Below are 22,438 nucleotides of genomic sequence, written 5' to 3' on the forward strand. Positions count from 1 at the left end.
AGATTAGCAAAAGGAGCCCAAAGGGTGCCGCACTTGGTTCTGAACCGGCCTTTTCTAGTCTCGCCGTACGTGGTGTACGTGACCGCGTGGTTGGCGATCAGAAATTCTGACAACTTTGTGCGACCGTGTTTGAGCCAACATCTGTCGGAAAAAATCCTAGGATTTTGTTGTCGGAATGTCCGAACAAAGTCCGACCGTGTGTACGCCCTATAAGACCCCACATCTCACCTCTAGGCTGGAAAGCCTGAAAAAAAAAAAAAAAGATCCTGACTTCGATCGTAGCGATGAGTCGCTAGAAGCACTGGAGGGCGGCGGGAAGGGGGGACGGCCCCTCTCGCCTCCCGTAAGAACGATCAAGCAGTGGAACAGCCGCTATGATCATTCTTATGGTGTAGGGAATCGCCGGCTGAAAAAGCTGATATTTGAATGATGCCTGTAGCTGCAGTCAAGGACATCATATGACAGCCGGCGGGCAGGAAGTGGTTTTTTTTTAACACAAAGTTGTCCATTTATACAATATTTATAACACATAGCATGTACATACCCAAAATGACACCCCAAAATAGATTCTCCTACTCCTCCTGAGTACGGCGATACCACATGTGTGAGACTTCCACAGCCTGGCCACATACAGAGGCCGAGCATGGCCGAGTACAGGCGAGTATGGCCGAGCATGGCTGAGCATGGCCGAGTATGGCCGAGTACAGCCGGGTATGGCCGAGCATGGCTGAGCATGGCCGAGTATGGCTGAGCATGGCAGGGTATTGCAGGGTATCGCCGAGTATGGCAGTGTATGGCTGAGTATCACAGAGTATTGCAGAGTATGGCTGGGTATTGCGGAGTATTGTGGGGTATTGCAGAGTATTGCGGGGTATTGCAGAGTATTGCGGAGTAGTGCAGGGTATTGCGGGGTAGTGTAGGGTAGTGAGTGGTATTGCGGGGTATTGCAGAGTAGTGCAGGGTATTGCAGGGTAGTGCGGGGCATTGCAGAGTATTGCGGGGCATTGCAGAGTGTTGTGGGGTATTGCAGGGTATTGAGGGGCATTACAGGGTATTGTGGGGTATTGCAGAGTATTGCAGGGTATTGCGGGGCATTGCATGGTATTGTGAGGCATTGCAGGGTAGTGCGGGGTATTGCAGAGTATTGCAGGGTATTGCAGAGTATTGCAGGGTATTGCGGGGCATTGCAGGGTATTGCGGGGTATTGCAGGGTATTGCAGAGTATTGCGGGGCATTGCAGGGTATTGCAAAGTATTGCAGGATATTGCAGAGTATTGCAGGGTATTAGAGTATGAAGGGATGGCTGAGCATGGATGGATGGATGTGACTGTATTTGTCACAGAGCAGCACTGTGGGCACTACAGATCCAGCCCACATCGCTGCTGCCATCCGATCCCTCCCCCTCTCCTCTCACACTGTACCGATCGGTACACAGAGGGGGGAGAGAGGAACCCGGCGTCATGACATGACGCCGGTTTGTTTACATATGATTGCTCCGTCATTTGATGGAGTGATCACATGGTAAACGGCCGCGATCAGCGGCCGTTTACCATGATCCGCGGTACGCCGGGTCCAGGTCACGGATGTTTTCGGGCGCGCGCTCCAGGGGGCGCGCGAGAGTGGGATTCTGGGAAGACGTCCATGGACGCCCTCCCAGAATAAGCCGACCACGCTGTGACCGTCTTTTGGCTATGGCCCGGTCAGCATGTGGTTAATAAATCTGCAAAAATGTCTGTGTGTACATTATTGAGGAAAAAAATGAACTTAAATTATTTTAGCAAATGGCTGCAATATAACAAACAGTGAAAAATTTAGGGGGGTCTGAATACTTTCCGTCCCCACTGTATACTGTTGTATAAATTGTTTATGTTATGAATGTATAAATATTTGGTTATGTATAAAATGTTTTGTGTATATAATTTCTTATGAATTATTTACTATTTAATCTAGATTGATGCATATACTCCTGAAGAAGCTGTACAAAAATTCAGCGAAACATGTCGAGATGGATGCATCAATTTTAACATGAAATATGTAAAATATGTCAAATTTATCAGTTTTACAAAATTAATTTTATTGATATAAAATAAACAATGATTTTATAAGATAATGTGTGTCTATTTGCATCTATAAAGTCCCCATTTTTCTTGTATTTTTGTATAATAATAAAGTTTTTTATGTTCAGAATATGGTTATTTATCTTTATCAGGAAACTAACTGTATGTTACCTTTTTTAGTTGTACAATGCATTTCCATCTCTGGTCAGATGGCTGCCTGGGAGTCACAGAGAAGTCAAACCATATGTAGAGGAACTGCACACTTTTATCAGAGAAACCTTCACCAAGCAGAGGAATCAGCTGGATGTCAATGATCAGAGGAATCTCATTGATGTCTTCCTTGTCAAACAAAAGGAGGTACCGCATATGTAATTTCCTACAGAACCTACTTGTTTTTACCTGCTCATTTTCATTAAAGTTGTAAAGGGGGACAAGCTAAACTGGTGGTGACAGAGGTAAACCATCCACAAGGCAGGGACACTGATGCTGCGTACACACGAGCGGACTTTTCATCGGAGTAGACTCTGACAAACTTTTCGACAGAGTTCCGACTGAGTTCTGCTGAAACAGACTTGCCTATACACGACCACACCAAAGTCCGATCGTTTAGAACGTGATGATGTACGACCGGACTAGAAAAAGGAAGTTCAATAGCCAGTAGCCAATAGCTGCCCTTGCGTCGTTTTTGGTCCGTCGGACTAGCATACAGAGGAACGGGTTTTTCGATAGGAATTGAGTCCGTCGGAAAGATTTGAAACATGTTCTATTTCTGGGTCCGTCAGAATTTTCGACAGAAAAGGTCCGATGAAGCCCACACACAATCGAAATGTCTGACGGAATGATTCCATCGGACCTTTTCTGCCGGAAAGTCGGTCGTGTGTACACGGCATTAGGAGCAGATCTGATATGGACTTATATTTGTCAAGGCAGTAAATAAGCATGGTTTAATGTGGCAGTGTAGAATATGCTGTTCTCAAGCCCTGAATCAGGTCATCTTCATGGATGATCGGGTGCTTACCGTTGCCATGTGCTTATATTGGATCAACAATGTCATGAACATCCCTGCTGCTTTGTGTGCATTAACTGCAACCCTTTTCTTTTGGCTCGAACCCAAGCTCATCAATATTCCTGACTAACAGGGTGTCCCCTATCAGTTTACCCAAAAGAAACAGGCAGTACATGTACTGACTTAGTGTTTTGTCAGCAGTCAGCCTTCTCACCCAGCAGTAGGCTCTCACAGCAGAGAGAGAGCTCCATGAACCTCAATTAGCTTGCATATAAAAAGTTCTGTGAACAGCTGAGCCTAATAAATGAGATCAGGCTTACAGGTAAGAAGTGAAACTAGGAATGTAGCTTAGGCCTGGTTCACATATGTGCAGCCGCGGGTTCGTGCCTGGAGTCCGGTGCATGTCTGTTCACCGGTTCAGAGAGATATACCTGTGCTCCAATCCAAATAGCTTGTATATGTATTTAAACTGTCAGGTGCTAAATGGGTGTGACCACATATTAACACTACAAATTCTGGATGGACCCTCTGCACACTGCTACACCCTTCCCAGCAAACTATGCAAAGAAAAACAGGGATATTTAGTTCACACATATTGCACTACATGCTTAAGCCGACTAACTGGGTCAAAGTAATCCCTCTTATGGCCAGTCCTACTCTGCTCTGCCACTGCAAATGTTATGGTGGACATTATGCCAATATGGGGTATCAAGACACAAGGTGGGGGAGAGCTACTAGGTTCAGGAGAAAAGATATACCAAACAATATGCTGCAAGTAGCTGAGCAGTAGCAAGAAATAAACTGCAAATAGGTGAACAATAGCATGAAATATACTGTGAAACAAACAACTGGCACAAAGAGCAACCCCCTCCTAAACCTAACCAAGGAGAGTTACACTACCATACAGTAACAGTTCAGCGGTCTGTAAAATACCCCCTGTCTTCTGTCGGCCAGCAATTTTGGGTCCAATTCTTACCTTAGAGAAGATTTAACCCCCCTCCATAACCAGGCCTTTTTTTGGTGATACAGCACTGTGTTATTTTAATTGACAAATGCGCGGTCCTGCAACGATGTACCCAAATAAAATGTATGATTTTTTTTCCCATAAATGCAGCTTTCTTTTGGTGGTATTTGATCACCACTGGGTTTTTTTTTTTTTTGCTCTATAAACAAATAAAGACCGTCAATTTTGAAAAAGAAACAAAACAAATCAAAACAAAAAAAAAAAATCCCAATAAGCTTATATTGATTGGTTTACATGACTGTTATAGCGTCTACAAACTAAGGGATATATTTATGTAATTTTTTTTTTATTTATTTTTTATACTAGTAAATCAGCAACTTATAGCGGGACTGCCATATTGTGGTGGACAATTGGACACTAAAGCCTCGTACACACGATCAGAATTTCGGACGACCGTTCGTCCGTTTTTTGTGGCATGTTAGTCTCATGAAGAAAGTGAAGAGGTTACTCACCATACAAAAATTTTCGTACAACAGAATACAACTTCAGAAGTGACATAATGTGTTGAATTGTTTTGTATGTGTTTTTTTGTTTCTGAGCATGCGTAGTCTAGCTCTTACAATTTTTTTCGTATGAAAACCGTACTAATTAAACGAAAATTGGATGTTGAGTTCACGTACGACAAATATTTTAGAGTCTGCACATCCAGCTTTTGTCTGACGAAAAACCAGAATCGGCTGTCGAAAGCACTGTACTAACGAGCCGAAAATTGGCAGATTGTTCGTCGTACGAAATTTTACTTCCGATTTTCGTATCGTGTGTACGGACCTTAACTGTCACTTCTGACACTTTGCAGGAACCGGTGACACTAATACAGTGATCAGTGCTAAAAATATGCACTGTCTCTGTACTAATGACACTGGCTGGGAAGAGGTTAAACATCTAGGCCGCTCAAAGGGTAAACTGTGCCTAGCCAGTGTTTTTGTGTACTGGGTGTGGTGCTTTTATTAGGGGGGAGTGATGGATTTTATTCCCTGCTGTGCAGAGACACAAAATCCACCCCCCCCCCTTTCAGAATGGAGCTCTGCCTTGCTTATACAGTATATGCAGAGCTCCCATCTGAATCTCTGCCCAACGATCGGTGGGTGCCGGTGAAATCTAGTGCCCAGTACCCGCAGAAGCGGCCCACCGGCAGCACGCACACGCCCCCCCCCCCCGTAAGTGGAAGTGCAGAGTCACATATATACGTGATTCTGCACAGGAGGGCCAGCCTGTAGTAGTACATCTGCTATAGGGCAGTCTGGAAGTAATTAAAGTGTAGAGGGTTTTTAGGCAGCCTCCCACCAACTCGTGTGGTAACAGGTGATCGCCCTCTGTTTACTGTTAGCAACACAACCAGTCAGTATTTGCAGTGTCCTTCCCCTCAGGCAGACAAAAAGCACTTGTAGCATCTGTGGTGCTCTCTGGTGTCCCAGAATGTCTGCCATTGCACCTGTCTCCTTCTCAGGTGTGGTGGTGAGCTTTCCGCTGTCAGCCTGAGGCACACAGTCCCTCCCAATGTCTTCCACACCCTCCACACTCCTTCTCCTAAACCCAGGAACAACAATATCTTCCTTTTCATCTCTGCTCACCCTCCAATCACTGTGGAATCTACCGTTTCTTTTTTTTTTTTTTTTTGCTCAGTCCATAAAGCAACATAGTCTATTTAGAACAACTTTTCCCATAATCCTCTGTAGTTCCCAGCATTCACAGGGATTCAAGCAGTCCACCTTCCCTTCCTCTGTGTGGTGGGTGGGCCCAGCAGGCTATATAAGTTCTGTAATCAGTCTACAATTGCAGCTGTGCCTGTCCCTGTCAGATGTGGACCGGAGTTACAGGAAAAAGATCAGCTGCAGGGTGACCACATGTAATACTTGTGACTAATCCTTTTCCCTCAGCTGCCATATTTGGGCACAGCTTAGGTCCTCTGTAACAAAATGGGTAGATATTGGCCATATTTTTCTCCCATTAGCACTAAAAATACAGTCATCTCCTATAACCCTACATGGATATTGTTACAAAGGTTGGGGCCAATAAATAAGGCAATTTTGTGTAGGAGGTGATTTAGCAGAGATGTAGCAAAAGTGGAGATACTTCGAACCAAAAGAATGCAAGTCTTCAATACCCAGTGATGGAAATCCATATAACAGGCTAAAGTATTCTGAATTGTATACATTTCAGGAAAAGCCAAATCCAGAGTTACATTTCAATGATACTAATCTAACAATGCTGGTGTCGGAATTGTTTGCTGCTGGAATGGAGACAACCTCGACCACTCTCCGATGGGGCCTCCTGCTGATGATGAAGTACCCGGAAATACAAAGTAAGTGATTCTATTTGTGCACTGTTTTTCTTGAGCACCACTGTGGTAGTTTTTGTTCACCTCAATCTTCCCAGTTACTTGACAACTTTCAAATAACTGCTTAGGCCATATGATTGGGTTAAAGGTCATTTGTCCATAAGGCATGCCATCTGATCTTGAATATGGAGCATTGCTGCCATTGCTGAGAGTTCTAGAGCTAACACTTTTAAACATATATGAAGAGGGACGGCTTCCATGTTTTTATCTGGACAGGTTGAAACTACAGGAAACCCGAGGAATTCATTTATGGTAAACAACTATTTATCACCAAAATGCTGCTGAAATGATTTTATTATCTTTAACTAACAAGAAGATTGGGAACGACTGGATATATCTTAAGAGAAAATAGAAAACCCCGTAACCACTTAAGAACCACCCTATAGCAGATATACTGCTACAGGGCGGCCCTCCTATATAAATCATGTATTTATATGTTATTATGTACTTCTGCCTATGGGGTGTGCGCGTGCGCTGCTGGCCAGCTGCTTCTGCTGTGATTACTCACAGCAGAAGCCAATCTGCGGGTGCCAGGCAATGGAAGTCTGCTGGCACCCGCTGATCGTCGGGAAGAGAAACAGAAGGGAGCAGGGAATAAAATCCATTACTTCCCTTACTAAAAGCAGCACTCAGTTTACACTAAAACACTGGCTAAGCACACAGTTAGCCCTTTGATCATCCTAGATGTTTAACCCATTCCCAGTCAGTGTCATTAGTACAGTGACCGTGCATATTTTTAGCACTGATCACTATATTAGTGCCACTGGTTCCCACAAAGTGTCAAAAGTGCTAGTTAGTGTCCGATTGACAGGCGCAATATTGCAGTCCCCATATAAGTTGCTGATCGCCGCTTTGACTACGATAAAATAAATAAATTATATATATATATATATATATATATATATATATATATACCATCATTTGTAGACCCTATAACTTTTGCATGAATATACGCTTATTAGGATTTTTATTACCAAAAATATGTAGCGGAATACATATTGGCCTAAATTCATGAAGAAATTAGATTTTTTTCCATTTTTTTCGTTGAATGCGTTTTATAACAGAAATCAAAAAATGTTGTCTTTTTTTTTTCAAAATTATCTATAGCACAAAAAATAAAAAATAAAACAGAGGTGATCAAATACCACCAAAAGAAAGCTGTACTTGTTAGAAAAAAAATAACATACATTTTATTTGGGTACAGTGTTGCATGACTGTGTAATTGTCAGTTAAAGTAACGCAGTGCCGTATCACAAAAAATGGCCTGGTCATGAACGAGGTAAATCTTCCGGAGGGCAAGTGGCTAACGGTTAAGCCCACTTTTGGGGGGAAAAAAATGAGCAAATAAAAAATAATAATATAGTGTATACAATTATGAAACAAGTCATATTGTAATTGGAGGTTATTAAAAATTACCTTTCCTTTTCAATCTGCAGCTCTGTAATTTTCTGTAAAATGTAATATGGCTCCCTGGAGGTGTTCTGTACACAGGATGTGTACAGAAAGCCCCCCTAGAAATGTAATTTCCTGCTTGTGTGATTGGCTTACTGATTTTCCCAGAAGTCTGCACCAAGATACAAATCAGATTTTTAAGCATCCCCTGCAACAAAAATTTAATTTTTGGTGAGATACTTCCAATAGGAAATCACATCTAAAGGGATGCAGACCTAGAAGCTTTCCTCATTAGAGGAAAAAGGTAGGACTCTGCAAGAAAGTTTGTTAAAATCCTTGTAATGTACATATATCACCTAGAGGTGAATGTTTTTTTTTTTTCAACAAAAGTGGACTTCCTCTTTGTAAGCTAGTATGCCTTTCTTTTAATGCCAGAAAATGTTCAGATGGAAATTGAAAAAGTCATTGGTTCCGGAGAGCCTTGCCCAGTACATCGCAAAGAAATGCCGTATACTGATGCTGTTATCCATGAAATCCAAAGGTTTGCCAATATTGTGCCAACAAATGTTCCACATGCCACTACTCAGGATGTGACTTTGAAAGGATTCTTTATACCCAAAGTAAGTGTTACATTTTATCCTTCATTCATCAATAGAATTTTGATTGAAAATGTATTCTCTATTTTGCACAAAAATATACAAAAAACAAATACTTCAACAGGGTACATTCCACTCTATACTGCGACACAGCGCATAAATTCACTACATAACAATACATTTCCAAGCATACAAATAAATTACATTCATCCTGCGGTACGATGCCTAATGTGTTGCGCAGAGTAATAATACCCTGAAACATCACATCATGCATGACGCCACATTACCCTGAAAGCATTATTTTTTAAGACAAATTGCATTTCAACAAGCAACAGGTGTGATGGGGGGGGGGGGTAGAGTTCACAGGCCTGAAGCTTTATTGAACTGCCAAAGGATACACAGGGGGAGGGGAAATCTTCAGACCTCCTCTTCCTCCTTAAAGTCCATCAAGTGGTAGTCTCTTAGCAGACTGTTAACCAGTCTGCGACAGTCCTCGATGGACATCCTCTCCCGCTGGTGGATGAGGTGCTTTCTGGCGCACCCAACAGCGTCCTTAAAGCAACACAGCACCCGCCAGGCACTGTCAATGTCCTCCTGTGAATGAGTTCCACAGAAGGGTCCATTCAACACACCAAAGTGTGTGATTGCAGTCTGTGGTACAAAGTCTTTAAGTTCAGGTTCCAAGGCCCTCAACAGGCCCTGTGCAAAGGGGCACTCCCAGAAAACGTGCAAAGCAGTTTCTTCCTGGATGATACAAAAAGGGCAGTGCCTGTATCTGCACAGGTTTCTGGCATGCATGAATGTACTGAGCGGCAACCCCCCTTGGATTGCCATCCATGCCAGATCTTTGTGCCTGTTGATGAGTCTCTTTGAAGAAACATTCCTCCAGACCACTTTGCAAGTGGCTGAAGGGAGGCCTGGAACAGTCTCAACAATGTCTGATGCTCTAATCAACTTGTGGATAGTTTTTGGCTTCCATAAGTCAGGCTTAACTCCATGCAGCCCCAGCTCCTTGATAAACTTAAAAGTATCCAAGTAGTACCAAGGAGTGTCCCAGTTGTAGATAATGGAACTGTCCCATTTGTCTCATCCAAGGGACCTCCAAAGAAGCAGGAGGAAAAAATGGGACATGGAGTTACCGCCAGAGTCCAAAGTTCTGTCAACCAAAGTCCTGCGGATGCAGTTACAAGCAAAGAACACCCTTAGTAGAGTGGTGATGTCAGGCACGCCCTTACCGCCCTTGAGAGGTTCCTTAAACATAACCGCCCACTTCACTCTGTCCATTTTGAAGCTCCAGATGAAGTGAAACACCGCCCTGGTGATGGCCTTGCAGGTGTTAACCCGGGGGGGGGCAGGCCTGGGTGAGGTACTGCAACACAGGGAGAATCTCGCTGTGGAGTACCAGTGTTTTACCTTCAATGGTGAGTTCTCTGAGGCTCCAAAGTCCAAACTGCTGATGCATTTTGGCCAGTCTCTCCTCCCAGGACTTCAGGGCTGCGCCCTCAGCTTCAAACCAGGCCCCAAGAATTTTGATGAAGTCCGTTTTGACGCTGAAAGGAATGGGTGCAGAAGAAGGCAGGAACCACTTTCCGAAGAGCATGACTTCTGACTTCCCGCAGTTGACCTTTGCCCCTGAAGTTTTGCCAAAGTCCTCACAGGTCTGGACGAGTGTGTCGATGGAGCGCCGATCGGCACAGAACACTGTCACGTCGTCCATGTAGAGTGATCACTTCACCTTCCGTCTGTCCGGTCCTGGTGCGGTGATCCCTCTGATCTCTGGGTTCCGTCTGTTGCTTTGGGCGAACAGCTCTATACAGCAAACAAAAAAGCAGAGTTGAGAGAGGGCAGCCTTGTCTGACCCCAGAAAGAACTGGAAAGGGGTCAGTTTTCCAGCCATTTACCAACACCAAACTACAGATGTCATTATACATTACATTCACATACGAACAAAACATTTCCCCAAGACCAAACCTGCGCAGAGCTCTACACATAAACTCATGGGAGACACGGTCAAAGGCCTTCTCCTGGTCAAGACTGACCAGGGCCGCATGCACACGGTGGCCATGAATGTACTGGACCATGTCCCGGACAAGCGCAAGGCTGCTGCAATCCTGCAGCCAGGAATGCCACAAGTCTGATCTGGGTGGATGATCTTCATTCATCAATAGAATATAAAGGCCCCTTTCACAGGGGCTGTCCAATCAGGTCCGCCTGTCAGTTTTTCAGGTGGATCTGATAGGACGCTCCAGTCTCCCCTATGGAGAGGCGAATGTCAGCAGACACATGTCCGCTGACACCCGCCACCATCCGATCCAATCCTGTCTGCCAAAAACAGACGAATGGTGGACCTATCCCCATCCATCCGGTGGATCAGATAGCAGCGGATTAAAATGAACAGGCGGTCTGTTTCTATCCGATTGCCCCATAGAGGAGCGTGGGACTAGCAGACGTGTCATCCACCTGCTCAGCGAGGATCAGCGGAGAGATCCCCCACTGAGCAAGCAGATTCTGCTTAGCGGATGCGTCCGTGTGAAAGGGGCCAAAGGCATTTGTTACCAACTTTTGAGCAACTCCATATCTACTTAAGCCAAGTGTTACTCAAAGAGGAGAAAAAAACAAAGCTGTATCCCAAATTAAAGTGACCCAGACTAAGCCTGGAAAGAAAACAGTGTATCATCAAGTTTGTTGGCCGAATTGCCTAACTCCAGACCCTACTTTTTTTTTAGTTTTGGATTGGGGCGATAAAACACTTCTGAAAAATCCGTATTGCTCCTTGTGACAATGTTTGGCAGATTTCAACTCAAATACTAAAAGCAGTGGTAGTTCACAGGACTGGAAGACGGGGATGGTAAAAATAACCAGACAGTGGTTCCAACCATCCTCCTTTTTACTGAAAAACTGTTTTATTGCAATTTGTGTCCCTACTGCTTTCCAATGGCTCCCTGTGGCAAAATTAAGTGAGGATGGAATCCCTCTAAAGTGGACTCAGTAAGCCCTTACTTACACCTGTAGGTGCAGGCATAGTTCACGACCAGAGGAAAAGATTACAGCGCACACATAGTAAGATGACATTTAAATCATGCAGGGCTATTTAAAACACCTGAACATATTCAGCAAATAAGCAAAAAATATGGGGATTTGGTCACACTATATGGCCACAGAGAGCTCAACTTCACTACTGCATCAAAGTACCCCATTATCAGTGGGTCCTACACTATTCATAGAATGAAAGATCCTGCTTCTCAACCATGGGAGAAATACATTCCGCCGCCGGACCAAAAAAAACCTCCCAAAAAAATGGAAAAACTCCAGGAGGCGTCCCCGCGACCGCAGCCTTTTCGCACTGACAGCTATAATATAGCCAAGGGCGGGGCCACCCAGTGATGTAACCAGGTGACCCCGCCCCTTCTGATGTCATGTGACATCAGAGGGGGGTGGGGTCATCTGTTTACATTACCGGGTGGCCCCGCCCGTGGCGATATAAGAGCTGTCAGCGTGAAAAGGTTGTAGTCGCGGGGACGCCTCCCATCAAGTTTTTTTCTATTTTAAGAGCTGTATCTGAAGGGCCTGGTATGGATTTGGGGGGGGGGACACCATTTCTTTTTTAATTTTGGCGCGGGGTTCCCCTTAAAATCCATACTAGAGCTGAAGGGCCTGGTAATGGACTGGGGGGGGGGCAATACATTACAGCCGCGAGTAGTTTTAAATGAAATTTTTTCCTTTAGAAATGTTATTTTGCTGCTCTCATTCATTACACTATGTACGGCCACTATGTAAGCAGCCTTACATAGTGTGGGGCATGGACTTAGCCCCCTGAGCCATAATTGGTCAAAGGCACCCTGCCTTTTGCCAATCATGGCTTTCCCAGCAGGGTGCGCTGTGATTGGCCAAAGCATGCAGGTCAGGTGCATGCTTTGGCCAATCAGCAGCCTTCAATGCACTGCAAAATCGCAGTGCATTATGGGGCGTTCCGCGAGCCCTTGAATTTCCCGCGAATGCCCCATAATGTCCGGTGAGCGGGCGAACACCCGAGGTTCGAGTCGAACTTATGTTCGACTCGAACCGTGGGCTCATGCCTACTGGTTAACAATGGATGGTTCCTTAGACCTAGTGTGCACTGCTATTCTCACATTTTATTGGTATTAGGTCTCTGGACTTAAAGTGGAGTTCCACCCTTTTTTTAGTTTATTACAAGTCAGCAGCTACAAAAAGTATAGCTGCTGACTTTTAATAAACAGACACTCACTTGTTCCATGGTCCAGCGATGCGGCCGCCCGGAGCCTCCCTCCTCTCCCCCTCCTCTCCACTGGCGCCGTCATAGCAACTGTGGGCACCCGGCCGTGACAGCTTTCAGCTTAACAGCCGGGTGTGCACTGCGCATAAGCGCGTTGCACTGCGTTCTCCTAGTGGCCAGGCAATCTTCTTTGACCTGTGATGTGTTCCAGAAGATTGCAGAGAGGGAGGGGTTGCCTAGGGGGAGAGGAGGGGTCATCTAGTCGGCCAAGAGCAGGAAGGAGGAAATGGGACAGGAAGTCCCACTCTAAACCAGGTACCCACTCCCCCCCCCCCAAAAAAATGACATGCCAAATGTGGCATGTAAGGGGCAAGGAGTGCTTAAAGCGGAAGTTCCACTTTTGGGTGGAACTCCTCTTTAACCTCACTCTGTATACTGTATGATTTGTTAGACTGTAATTTCTAAGGAAGGTTTAAATTTGTTACTTTTGTTGCTGGTGGCTGTGAGTATTATTTTAAAATTAATCCTTTAACCACTTGACCTCCGAAAAGGTTTTACCCCCTTCATGACTAGACCATTTTTTGCTATTCAGCACTGTGCTATTTTAACTGGCAATTGCTCAGTCCTGCAACACTGTACCCAAGGTAAATTTACATAATTTTTTTTACCCAAATAGAACTTTCTTTGGTGGTATTTGCTTTATAAGGCTGGTTTCACACAGGCTGTCCATCGGGTCCGCCTGTCAGTTTTTCAGGTGGACCTGATTGGACCATCCATTGCTCTCTAGATGAGTCGGATGAAAACAGACAGGCGGTCCATTTCCATTTAACAGCCCCAAAGAGAACAGCGAGGCTGTGTCTGTGTCTGCTCAGCATTGTGGAGCCAACACGGACCTGTTATCCACCTGCTCAGCGGGGAGATCTCCTGCTGACCAGGTGGATGCGAACTATGGAGAACACCCTTGTGAAAAAAGACAATGGTATTTATATTTGAAAAATTGATCAGTCCTGATGTACTGACTGCCCATCTCATTTCTTGAGGTCTGCAAAATGACATGACAGTACAAATACCCCCAAATGACAACTTTTTGGAAAGTAGACAGCCTGAGGTATTTAGTATAAGGCATGGTGAGATTTTGAAGTTGTAATTTTTGTCACAATTTTTGTAAAACTAAGAAATTAAATAAACATTGTTTTTTTTTCTTTTTTTTCTGGGGGGGGGGGGTAGTTTACATACATCAAATGACTAGTGTGGCAGTGATTAGGGACACTGACTGTTAACAATATGTTTAAAAAAAAGTAAGTACTTTTTTATTAACTTTTTTTTTTAGTTTTTTTTTTTTCTTTTTTAATTTTTTTTTTTTACATACTTTCATCAGAGTAGTTTAGTGTCACCATAGTGACACTATACTACTTAGGGGTGTGATCAGTATTGTTTTTACACTTTGATGTTACAGTGATGATTCACTGTAACAGCAGTGTTTTGAACTGTCATGGTATAGGTTACATTCATAACAGTTGTGATTTACTATTGTGTGCTGTGATTGGCCCACAGTTATCACATGGCTTTGGTTGACCCAGGTACTATGTGATAGCTGTGGAACAATCACAGCATCATTATAGGAACTCATTCATAATAGCTTTGTTGACATTGAGAACCGCTGTGTCCACCGAGTGGGAAGGGTGCACTGCACGTCCCCAACTCGGAAGAGGCATGATGACGCACATGTACGTCATCCTGCCTGTCCGTGACGCCCTGCCTCAGTAAATGTACTGTGGATGGGCAGCAAGCGGTTAATACAACAGATCTTGTGTATGTGAGAGATAGCTAGGGGTCTATGGTGGGTGTGTTTGGAAAAAGGTCTTCTGCATTACAGAGAGGCGAAGAAAAAAGTGTTGCTATGTCCCTAGATTATCTACAAAGGATTGCTTGGACTGGGGTGTGAAGATGGCTCAGATCCTGCCGCTGCCACTGCCTCCAGAATGTGACGATTGTACTCTGAGGGGTTGATTTACTAAAGGCATATAGACTATGCAGTTGCACTCTGCAAGAAAAGTTGCTCCAGAGCTTAGTAAATGAGCAAAAGCTCTGCTGACTGCCATCATCCAATCACGTGCAAGCAAAAATGCATTTTTTTTTTCTTGCACCTGATTGGGTGCTTTTTACGAAGTATAGCTTTACCTTATTTACTAAGCTCTGGAGCAATTACACTTGCAGAGTGCACAGTCTTTTTGCCTTTAGTAAATCAACCCCTGAGCTGTGGATATCTGCAGCTCCTCCAGAGTTACAATGGGCCTCTTGGCTGCTTCTCTGATTAATCCTCTCCTTGCCCGGCCTGTCAGTTTAGATGGATGGCCATGTCTTTCTAGGTTTGCAGTTGTACCATACTCTTTCCATTTTTAGGATTGAACAGTGTTCCATGAGATGTTTGAAGCTTGGGATTATTTTTTATAACCTAACTTTGCTTTAAACTTCTCCACAACCTCATCCCTGACCTGTCTGGTGTGTTCCTTGGCCTTCTGTTTGTTCACTAAGGTTCTCTAACAAACCTCTGAGGGCTTCACAGAACAGCTGTATTTATACTGAGATTAAATTACACACAGGTGAACTCTATTTACTAATTAGGCGATTTCTGAAGGCAATTGGTTCCACTAGATTTTAGTTAGTGATATCAGAGTAAAGGGGTCTGAATACAAATGCACACCACACTTTTCACATATTTATTTGTAAAATATGTTGAAAACCATTTATCATTTCCCTTCCAGTTCACAATTATGTACCACTTTGTGTTGGTCTATCACATAAAATTCCAATAAAATACATTTATGTTTTTGGTTGTAACGTGACAAAATGTGGACAATTTCAAAGGGTGTGAATACTTTTTTCAAGGCACTGTATAAAGCCCTGTGTGCATGAAGCTGAATAATTGTCTGTGATTCTTATCGCCACACCCATACAGGAATGAACGAGTTTAAAAATTGTGAACGTCATAGAGGCAAGGATTCTTTACTTGTTTACTGGTTAGAGCATTTAGAGATTCTGCAAATATTGTTTTAATGAAAGAAAAAAAAATGGCGCAAGAAATATATATATCTAGATATATATATATATATATATATATATATATATATATATCTATCTAGATAGATATCTAGATAGATATCTATCTAGATAGATATATATATATATATAGATATATATATAGATATATATATATATATATATAGATATATATATATATATATATATATATATAGATATATAGATATATATATATATATATATAGATATATATATATATATATATCTATATACAGTGGGTAAAATAAGTATTGAACACGTCACCATTTTTCTAGGTAAATATAATTCTAAAGGTGTTATTGACATTCATTTTTCGCCACGTGTCAATAACAACCCATGCAATCCATACATACAAAGACACCAAAACAAATAAGTTCAGAAATTATGTAATAAAATGGAATGACACACGCCTCCAACTAATCTTCTATCACTTCCATCAGCTCATTCCTCACAGTTATAACCTTTTGTACCACTTGCCCCACCCTATTGGATTGTAAACTCTTTTGAGCAGGGCCCTCTTGACCCTCTTGTATTTTATTGTATTGTAACTGTATTTTCTCCCTTTTACATTGTAAAGCGCTGCGTAAACTGTTGGCGCTATATAAATCCTGTAAACTAATAATAATAATATGGCAACCAGGGTGAATCATTTTTAACACCCCCAAAAATGACTTGCAGGAACAAGGCAGTGCATGCAAACTGAATTGTGTGTGTGGTTCAGGATTGCATAACACAGAGGATGCAGAGCTCAGGAGTGGCTGGTACAGTAGTGCAAAATGCAGAGAGTGCAAGGATCAGATGTGCTTAACAAAGAGAATGCAGGGCTCAGGGGTGCAGAGGTCCTTCCCCCACACCCTCCCCCTTGACCTTTTCCACCAAAAATACAGATCCCTACTAACAGCTTTAAATCACTCCTCCCAATTCACCCTCTAAGTATAGCCCCCTCCTCTAACCCCCAGTCTAGACCCTTCTCTTCAACACCCCCCCCCAACTTAACACTCCCACTACAGACCCCTACATTTAGTACAGCTCCCCTCATAGCGCAACCCACAATACAGACAACCTTCCAAAGTACACCCCCCCCCCCCAGCCTAATACCCTCATTAAAGTACAGGCCCACCCTCAGCCTAACATCCCAAGTACAGAGCCATCCCTCCTCAATAGAGACCATGTTCAGCACAGACCCTTCTTCAGAACAGACCTTCTCCCTCAACTTACTTGATCCTGGACGTTCTTGATACCCCATGGAAACGATACACCTATTTATATAAAAAGACAATTTTATTACAAAAATGTATTTAATAACAAACCTAAATCAAGGTATAAGAAAAAAATAGATAATACACCCCCTCGTTTTACAGAGAATGATTTCCCTTAACAGATCTGAAACACAAGTATCGATCCCACAGTGTAAATGTCAATGTCATAAAATATAGGGAAACATTATCTCCAAAAAAAGTGTCATCCTTAGTCGCTTCTTCAGGAGGCAGGAGGGGAGCATGCAACTTTTCCATAGCAGGAAGATGTAGGGCAACACAAGAAAACAAACCAGAAACAAGAAAAGAACTCACCCCTGGGACAGACTAGAAGCCTCTCTGTATTCTGAACTGTAGCTGTCAGACGGAGAAAAGTGTCCTTATAGTGCCATTATTTTAGGCACTACAGTGCCATGCAAAAACAAAAAGGAGTGTCTGCATGATGAAACCACTTGGTCCCCCGATTAGGCGCTTCCTTCCGCCAAACAGTGCCTCCTGCCCTCCAAACCGTTCCGAGCGGACCGAGAGCTAATACCAGCCCTTTTTACCATGACCATCGTACGCAGACAAGATTTGAGATAAAACCCAAAGGAATGACTCTTTATTGAAACTCAAACACAAACTTTATACCCCAGAGGAGGACATTCCCCTCCTGATCATACTACCCTAACAATACAAACCGTAAACAGGAAAATAATTAACGTAGCTAAAAAAACAGCCAACATATACTATAAACATTAAACTAATTAAACAACTAGCCACCTAGGTGACTTAGTGCCCACCCAGAGATCCTACTCCAGTTCAGACCGCTCAGCACCATGGTCACAACAAAGCACATTACACATTATCATAAGTATAAACATCCCACAATGGTTCGATATCTAGGTACAATGGTCACAATATTAATCACCTGTTCAAGAGATGAGCAGACTAACAGAAACAATAGAACAATAGGGATGAGCTTCGTGTTTGAGTCGAACATCGTCTGTTCGCCCGTTCGCCGAATTGCGAACGATATGGGCCGTTCGCGCCAAATTCATGTGGCGCGTCACGGCCCATAATTCACTGCGGCATCGCAGTGCATTGCTGGCTGATGATTGGCCAAGCATGCACTATGACCCGCATGCTTGGCCAATCACAGCGCCGTCTGAACAGAGAGCCGTAATTGGCCAAAGCCAAGGAGGCTTTGGCCAATTATGGCTCAGGGGATTTAGTACACGCCCCACACTATATAAGGCCGCCTGCACGGCGGCCCTGTGTAGTGTGTGTTCCGGCGTTCATTGAGAGAGAGAGAGAGACAGACAGTGACATTTGATTTGAGTTAGATAGATTAGGCAGAACAGTCAGTCAGTTTAGCTGCACTTACAGTGTATTGTGTATATATATGCATCCCAGGTGTTGCATATATATATATATATATATATATATATATATATATATATATATATACACTGTATTCAGTTTAGCTAGATCCGTTCCTGTTATCTTCCTACTGACAGGCAGGCTTGTCTTGTTACAGTATTTACAGCTACCTGAAGAAAATTGCTGGTGTTCTTTTGATCCTATTAGTACCACAGTCAGGCAGCTAGACTATTTACAGTTAGTGCAGTGCGTCCTGCTCACAGTGTTCAGCTAAAACTACAAGTTGGTGTAGTGAGACCTCTGCACAGTGTTCATCTCAAGCTACAAGTTAGTGCAGTGCGTCCTGCTCACAGTGTTCATCTAAAGCTACAAGTTAGTGCAGTGCGTCCTGCTCACATTGTTCAGCTAAAACTACAAGTTAGTGCTGTGCGTCCTGCTCACAGTGTTCAGCTAAACCTACAAGTTGGTGCAGTGCGTCCTGCTCACAGTGTTCAGCTAAAACTACAAGTTAGTGCTGTGCGTCCTGCTCACAGTGTTCAGCTAAAACTACAAGTTGGTGTAGTGAGACCTCTGCACAGTGTTCATCTCAAGCTACAAGTTAGTGCAGTGCGTCCTGCTCACAGTGTTTAGCTAAAACTATAAGTTAGTGCTGTACGTCCTGCTCACAGTGTTCAGCTAAAACTACAAGTTGGTGTAGTGAGACCTCTGCACAGTGTTCATCTAAAGCTACAAGTTAGTGCAGTGCGTCCTGCTCACAGTGTTCAGCTAAAACTACAAGTTAGTGCTGTGCGTCCTGCTCACAGTGTTCAGCTAAAACTACACGTTGGTGTAGTGAGACTTCTGCACAGTGTTCATCTCAAGCTACAAGTTAGTGCAGTGCGTCCTGCTCACAGTGTTTAGCTACAACTATAAGTTAGTGCTGTGCGTCCTGCTCACAGTGTTCAGCTAAAACTACAAGTTAGTGCTGTGCGTCCTGCTCACAGTGTTCAGCTAAACCTACAAGTTGGTGTAGTGAGACCTCTGCACAGTGTTCATCTAAAGCGACAAGTTAGTGCAGTGCGTCCTGCTCACAGTGTTCAGCTAAAACTACAAGTTGGTGTAGTGAGACCTCTGCACAGTGTTCATCTCAAGCTACAAGTTAGTGCAGTGCGTCCTGCTCACAGTGTTTAGCTAAAACTATAAGTTAGTGCAGTGCGTCCTGCTCACAGTGTTCAGCTAAAACTACAAGTTAGTGCTGTGCGTCCTGCTCACAGTGTTCAGCTAAAACTACAAGTTGGTGTAGTGAGACCTCTGCACAGTGTTCATCTAAAGCTACAAGTTAGTGCAGTGCGTCCTGCTCACAGTGTTCAGCTAAAACTACAAGTTAGTGCTGTGCGTCCTGCTCACAGTGTTCAGCTAAAACTACAAGTTGGTGTAGTTAGACCTCTGCACAGTGTTCATCTCAAGCTACAAGTTAGTGCAGTGCGTCCTGCTCACAGTGTTTAGCTAAAACTATAAGTTAGTGCTGTGCGTCCTGCTCACAGTGTTCAGCTAAAACTACAAGTTAGTGTGGTGTGTCCACCTCACAGTGTTCAGCTAAACCTACAAGTTATTTTTTTGCGAGCTCTGCACAGTGTTCACCTAAAGCTACCTGTAGAAGGTTGGTGGTGTTTTCCTGATCCTATCACTACCGCAGGCAGCTAAAAAAGCTACAAGTTAGTTTTTTGCGAGCTCTGCACAGTGTTCAGCTAAAGCTACCTGTAGAAGGTTGGTGGTGTTCTCATACTACAGGCAGGCAGTTGATTTTGCTAGCTGCAGTATCAGTACATATATATCTCTCTATATCCCAGCTTAGTGCAGCTATAGGCCATTAGTATGTCTGGAAGGCCAAGAAGGAGAGGCAGACAGTCACAAGCCAATAAGAGAGGGCAAGCAGGCTCTGTGTCTAGTGCTGGTTGTGGAGACGGTGCATCCTCATCAGCACGTGGCCGTGGGACACGCTTGGCCTTTTTTTCGGCAGCTGGCCGTGTTGAGCCGCAACATGCGGAAGACTTGGTCGAGTGGATGACCAAGCCGTCCTCATCCTCTCTCACCCATGCCCAGGGTACTTTGTCTGGCAAAGCAGCGGCCTCTTCCCTCAGGTCAATGTCATCAGTGACTCCTTCCCTAGCCCCACCATGTCCTTCTGAGGAGTCCCTCGAACTGTTTGACCACAGTGTTGGGTACATGCTCCAGGAGGATGCCCAGCGTTTGGAAGGCTCTGATGATGATACTGAGCTAGATGAAGGCAGTAACATGAGCACGGACAGAGGGGGTGCCCAAGAAGGACAGCAATCTGGCAGTCATGCTCCCCCTGCTGCAGCATACTGCCAGGTTTGCTCCAGTGATGAGGAGGGAGGGGATGATGAGGTCACTGACTCAACGTGGGTGCCTGATAGGAGAGAGGAGGAGGAGGAGGAGGCGGCACATCACCAACGAGGCAGGATGCCCTCCAGGGGCCAGCCTAAGGGCAGCACATTGACTGCATCACACCCCAAAGCTCCACATGTGCAGGGCGCTGCAGTCTCTGCGCATTATTCAAAAAGTTCTTTGGTGTGGGCCTTTTTTGAGACGAGTGCATCAGATCGCACCGCTGCTATTTGCAACATATGTCTCAAGCGTATCTCGCGTGGCCAAAACATCTCCCGCTTGGGTACCACATGCTTGACCAGACATATGTTGACCTGCCATGCAGTTCGTTGGCAAGCGTATCTAAAAGACTCACACCAAAGAACAAAGAGGACCTCTCCTTGCTCCTCATTAGCTGAGATTTCCAACCCCACTAGACCTTCAGTCCTCTCTGAGACCTGCACTGAGAGGAATGAAGGTGTAGAATTAGGTGTGACACAGCCAAGTACTTGTGGGCAATCTGCTTTTGGTACACCGACGTCAGATTGTACCAGGCAAATTTCCCTGCCCCAGCTGCTGCACCGCCGAAAGAAGTTTGCTCCCAGCCATCCACATGCCCAGCGGTTGAATGCTAGCTTGGCAAAATTGCTAGCACTTCAACTGCTGCCTTTTCAGTTGGTAGACTCTGCCCCCTTCCGTGAGTTTGTGGAATGTGCGGTTCCTCAGTGGCAGGTACCCAAACGCCACTTTTTCTTACGGAAGGCGATTCCGGCTCTCTACCGGCATGTGGAAGGCAATGTAATGCCTCGCTGGACAGGGCGGTCAGCGGTAAGGTGCATATTACCGCTGACTCATGGTCCAGCAGGCATGGACAGGGACATTACCTAAGTTTCACGGCGCATTGGGTGACTCTGCTGGCAGCTGGGAAGGATGCAGGACAAGGTGCAGTAGTGTTGGAGGTTGTTCCGCCACCACGCCTCCAAAATGCTAATGATTGTGACACACCTCTCTCCTCCACCCCCTCCTCTTCTTCTTCCTCCATGGCCTCTTCCTGTGCTTTGTCCTTGGAACCAGCAGTGCTCCGTAGCCTTTCAAGGGGCTACGCAAGTACGCAGGCCAAAAGATGCCATGCGGTGCTTGAGCTGGTGTGCTTGGGGGACAGGAGCCACACTGGGGGAGAGGTTCTGTCAGCTCTGCAGGGGCAGGTTCAGAGGTGGTTGATGCCACGCCAACTTAAGGCAGGAATGGTGGTTTGCGACAATGGCACCAACCTCCTCTCTGCCCTCTGACAGGGACAAATGACCCATGTGCCCTGTTTGGCTCACGTCCTTAACTTGGTGGTGCAGCGGTTCTTGGGCAGGTACCCGGGCTTACAGGATGTCCTGAGGCAGGCCAGGAAAGTCTGTGTGCATTTCCGCCGGTCATATAATGCCAGTGCTCGGCTGACGGACCTCCAAAAGGAGTTTAACCTGCCCAAGAACCGCCTAATCTGTGACATGCCCACCAGGTGGAACTCAACGTTGGCCATGCTGCAGCGGCTGCACACGCAGCAGAGGGCCATCAATGAGTACCTGTGCGACTATGGCACCAGGACAGGGTCAGGGGAGCTTGTTTTTTTTTCCCCACGCCAGTGGGCCATGATCAGGGATGCATGCACTGTCCTGTCACCATTTGAGCAGGCCACGAGGATGGTGAGCAGTGACAGTGCATGCATCAGTGACACTG

General features: G+C 44.7%; 1 protein-coding gene across 1 annotated transcript in view; it reads left to right on the forward strand.

Moving 5' to 3' along the window:
* LOC141139276 (cytochrome P450 2K4-like) overlaps positions 1-22,438 on the forward strand; it is a 95,885-nt gene that overhangs the window by 65,234 nt on the left and 8,213 nt on the right. Inside the window, exons 6-8 of the mRNA XM_073625232.1 lie at positions 2,238-2,414; positions 6,248-6,389; positions 8,253-8,437. Of these exons, the coding sequence (XP_073481333.1) occupies positions 2,238-2,414; positions 6,248-6,389; positions 8,253-8,437 (504 nt within the window). The remainder of the gene's footprint in view (positions 1-2,237; positions 2,415-6,247; positions 6,390-8,252; positions 8,438-22,438) is intronic.

This window comes from Aquarana catesbeiana, linkage group LG04 (genome assembly GCF_042186555.1).
Source record: "Aquarana catesbeiana isolate 2022-GZ linkage group LG04, ASM4218655v1, whole genome shotgun sequence".
Lineage (NCBI taxonomy): Eukaryota > Metazoa > Chordata > Amphibia > Anura > Ranidae > Aquarana > Aquarana catesbeiana.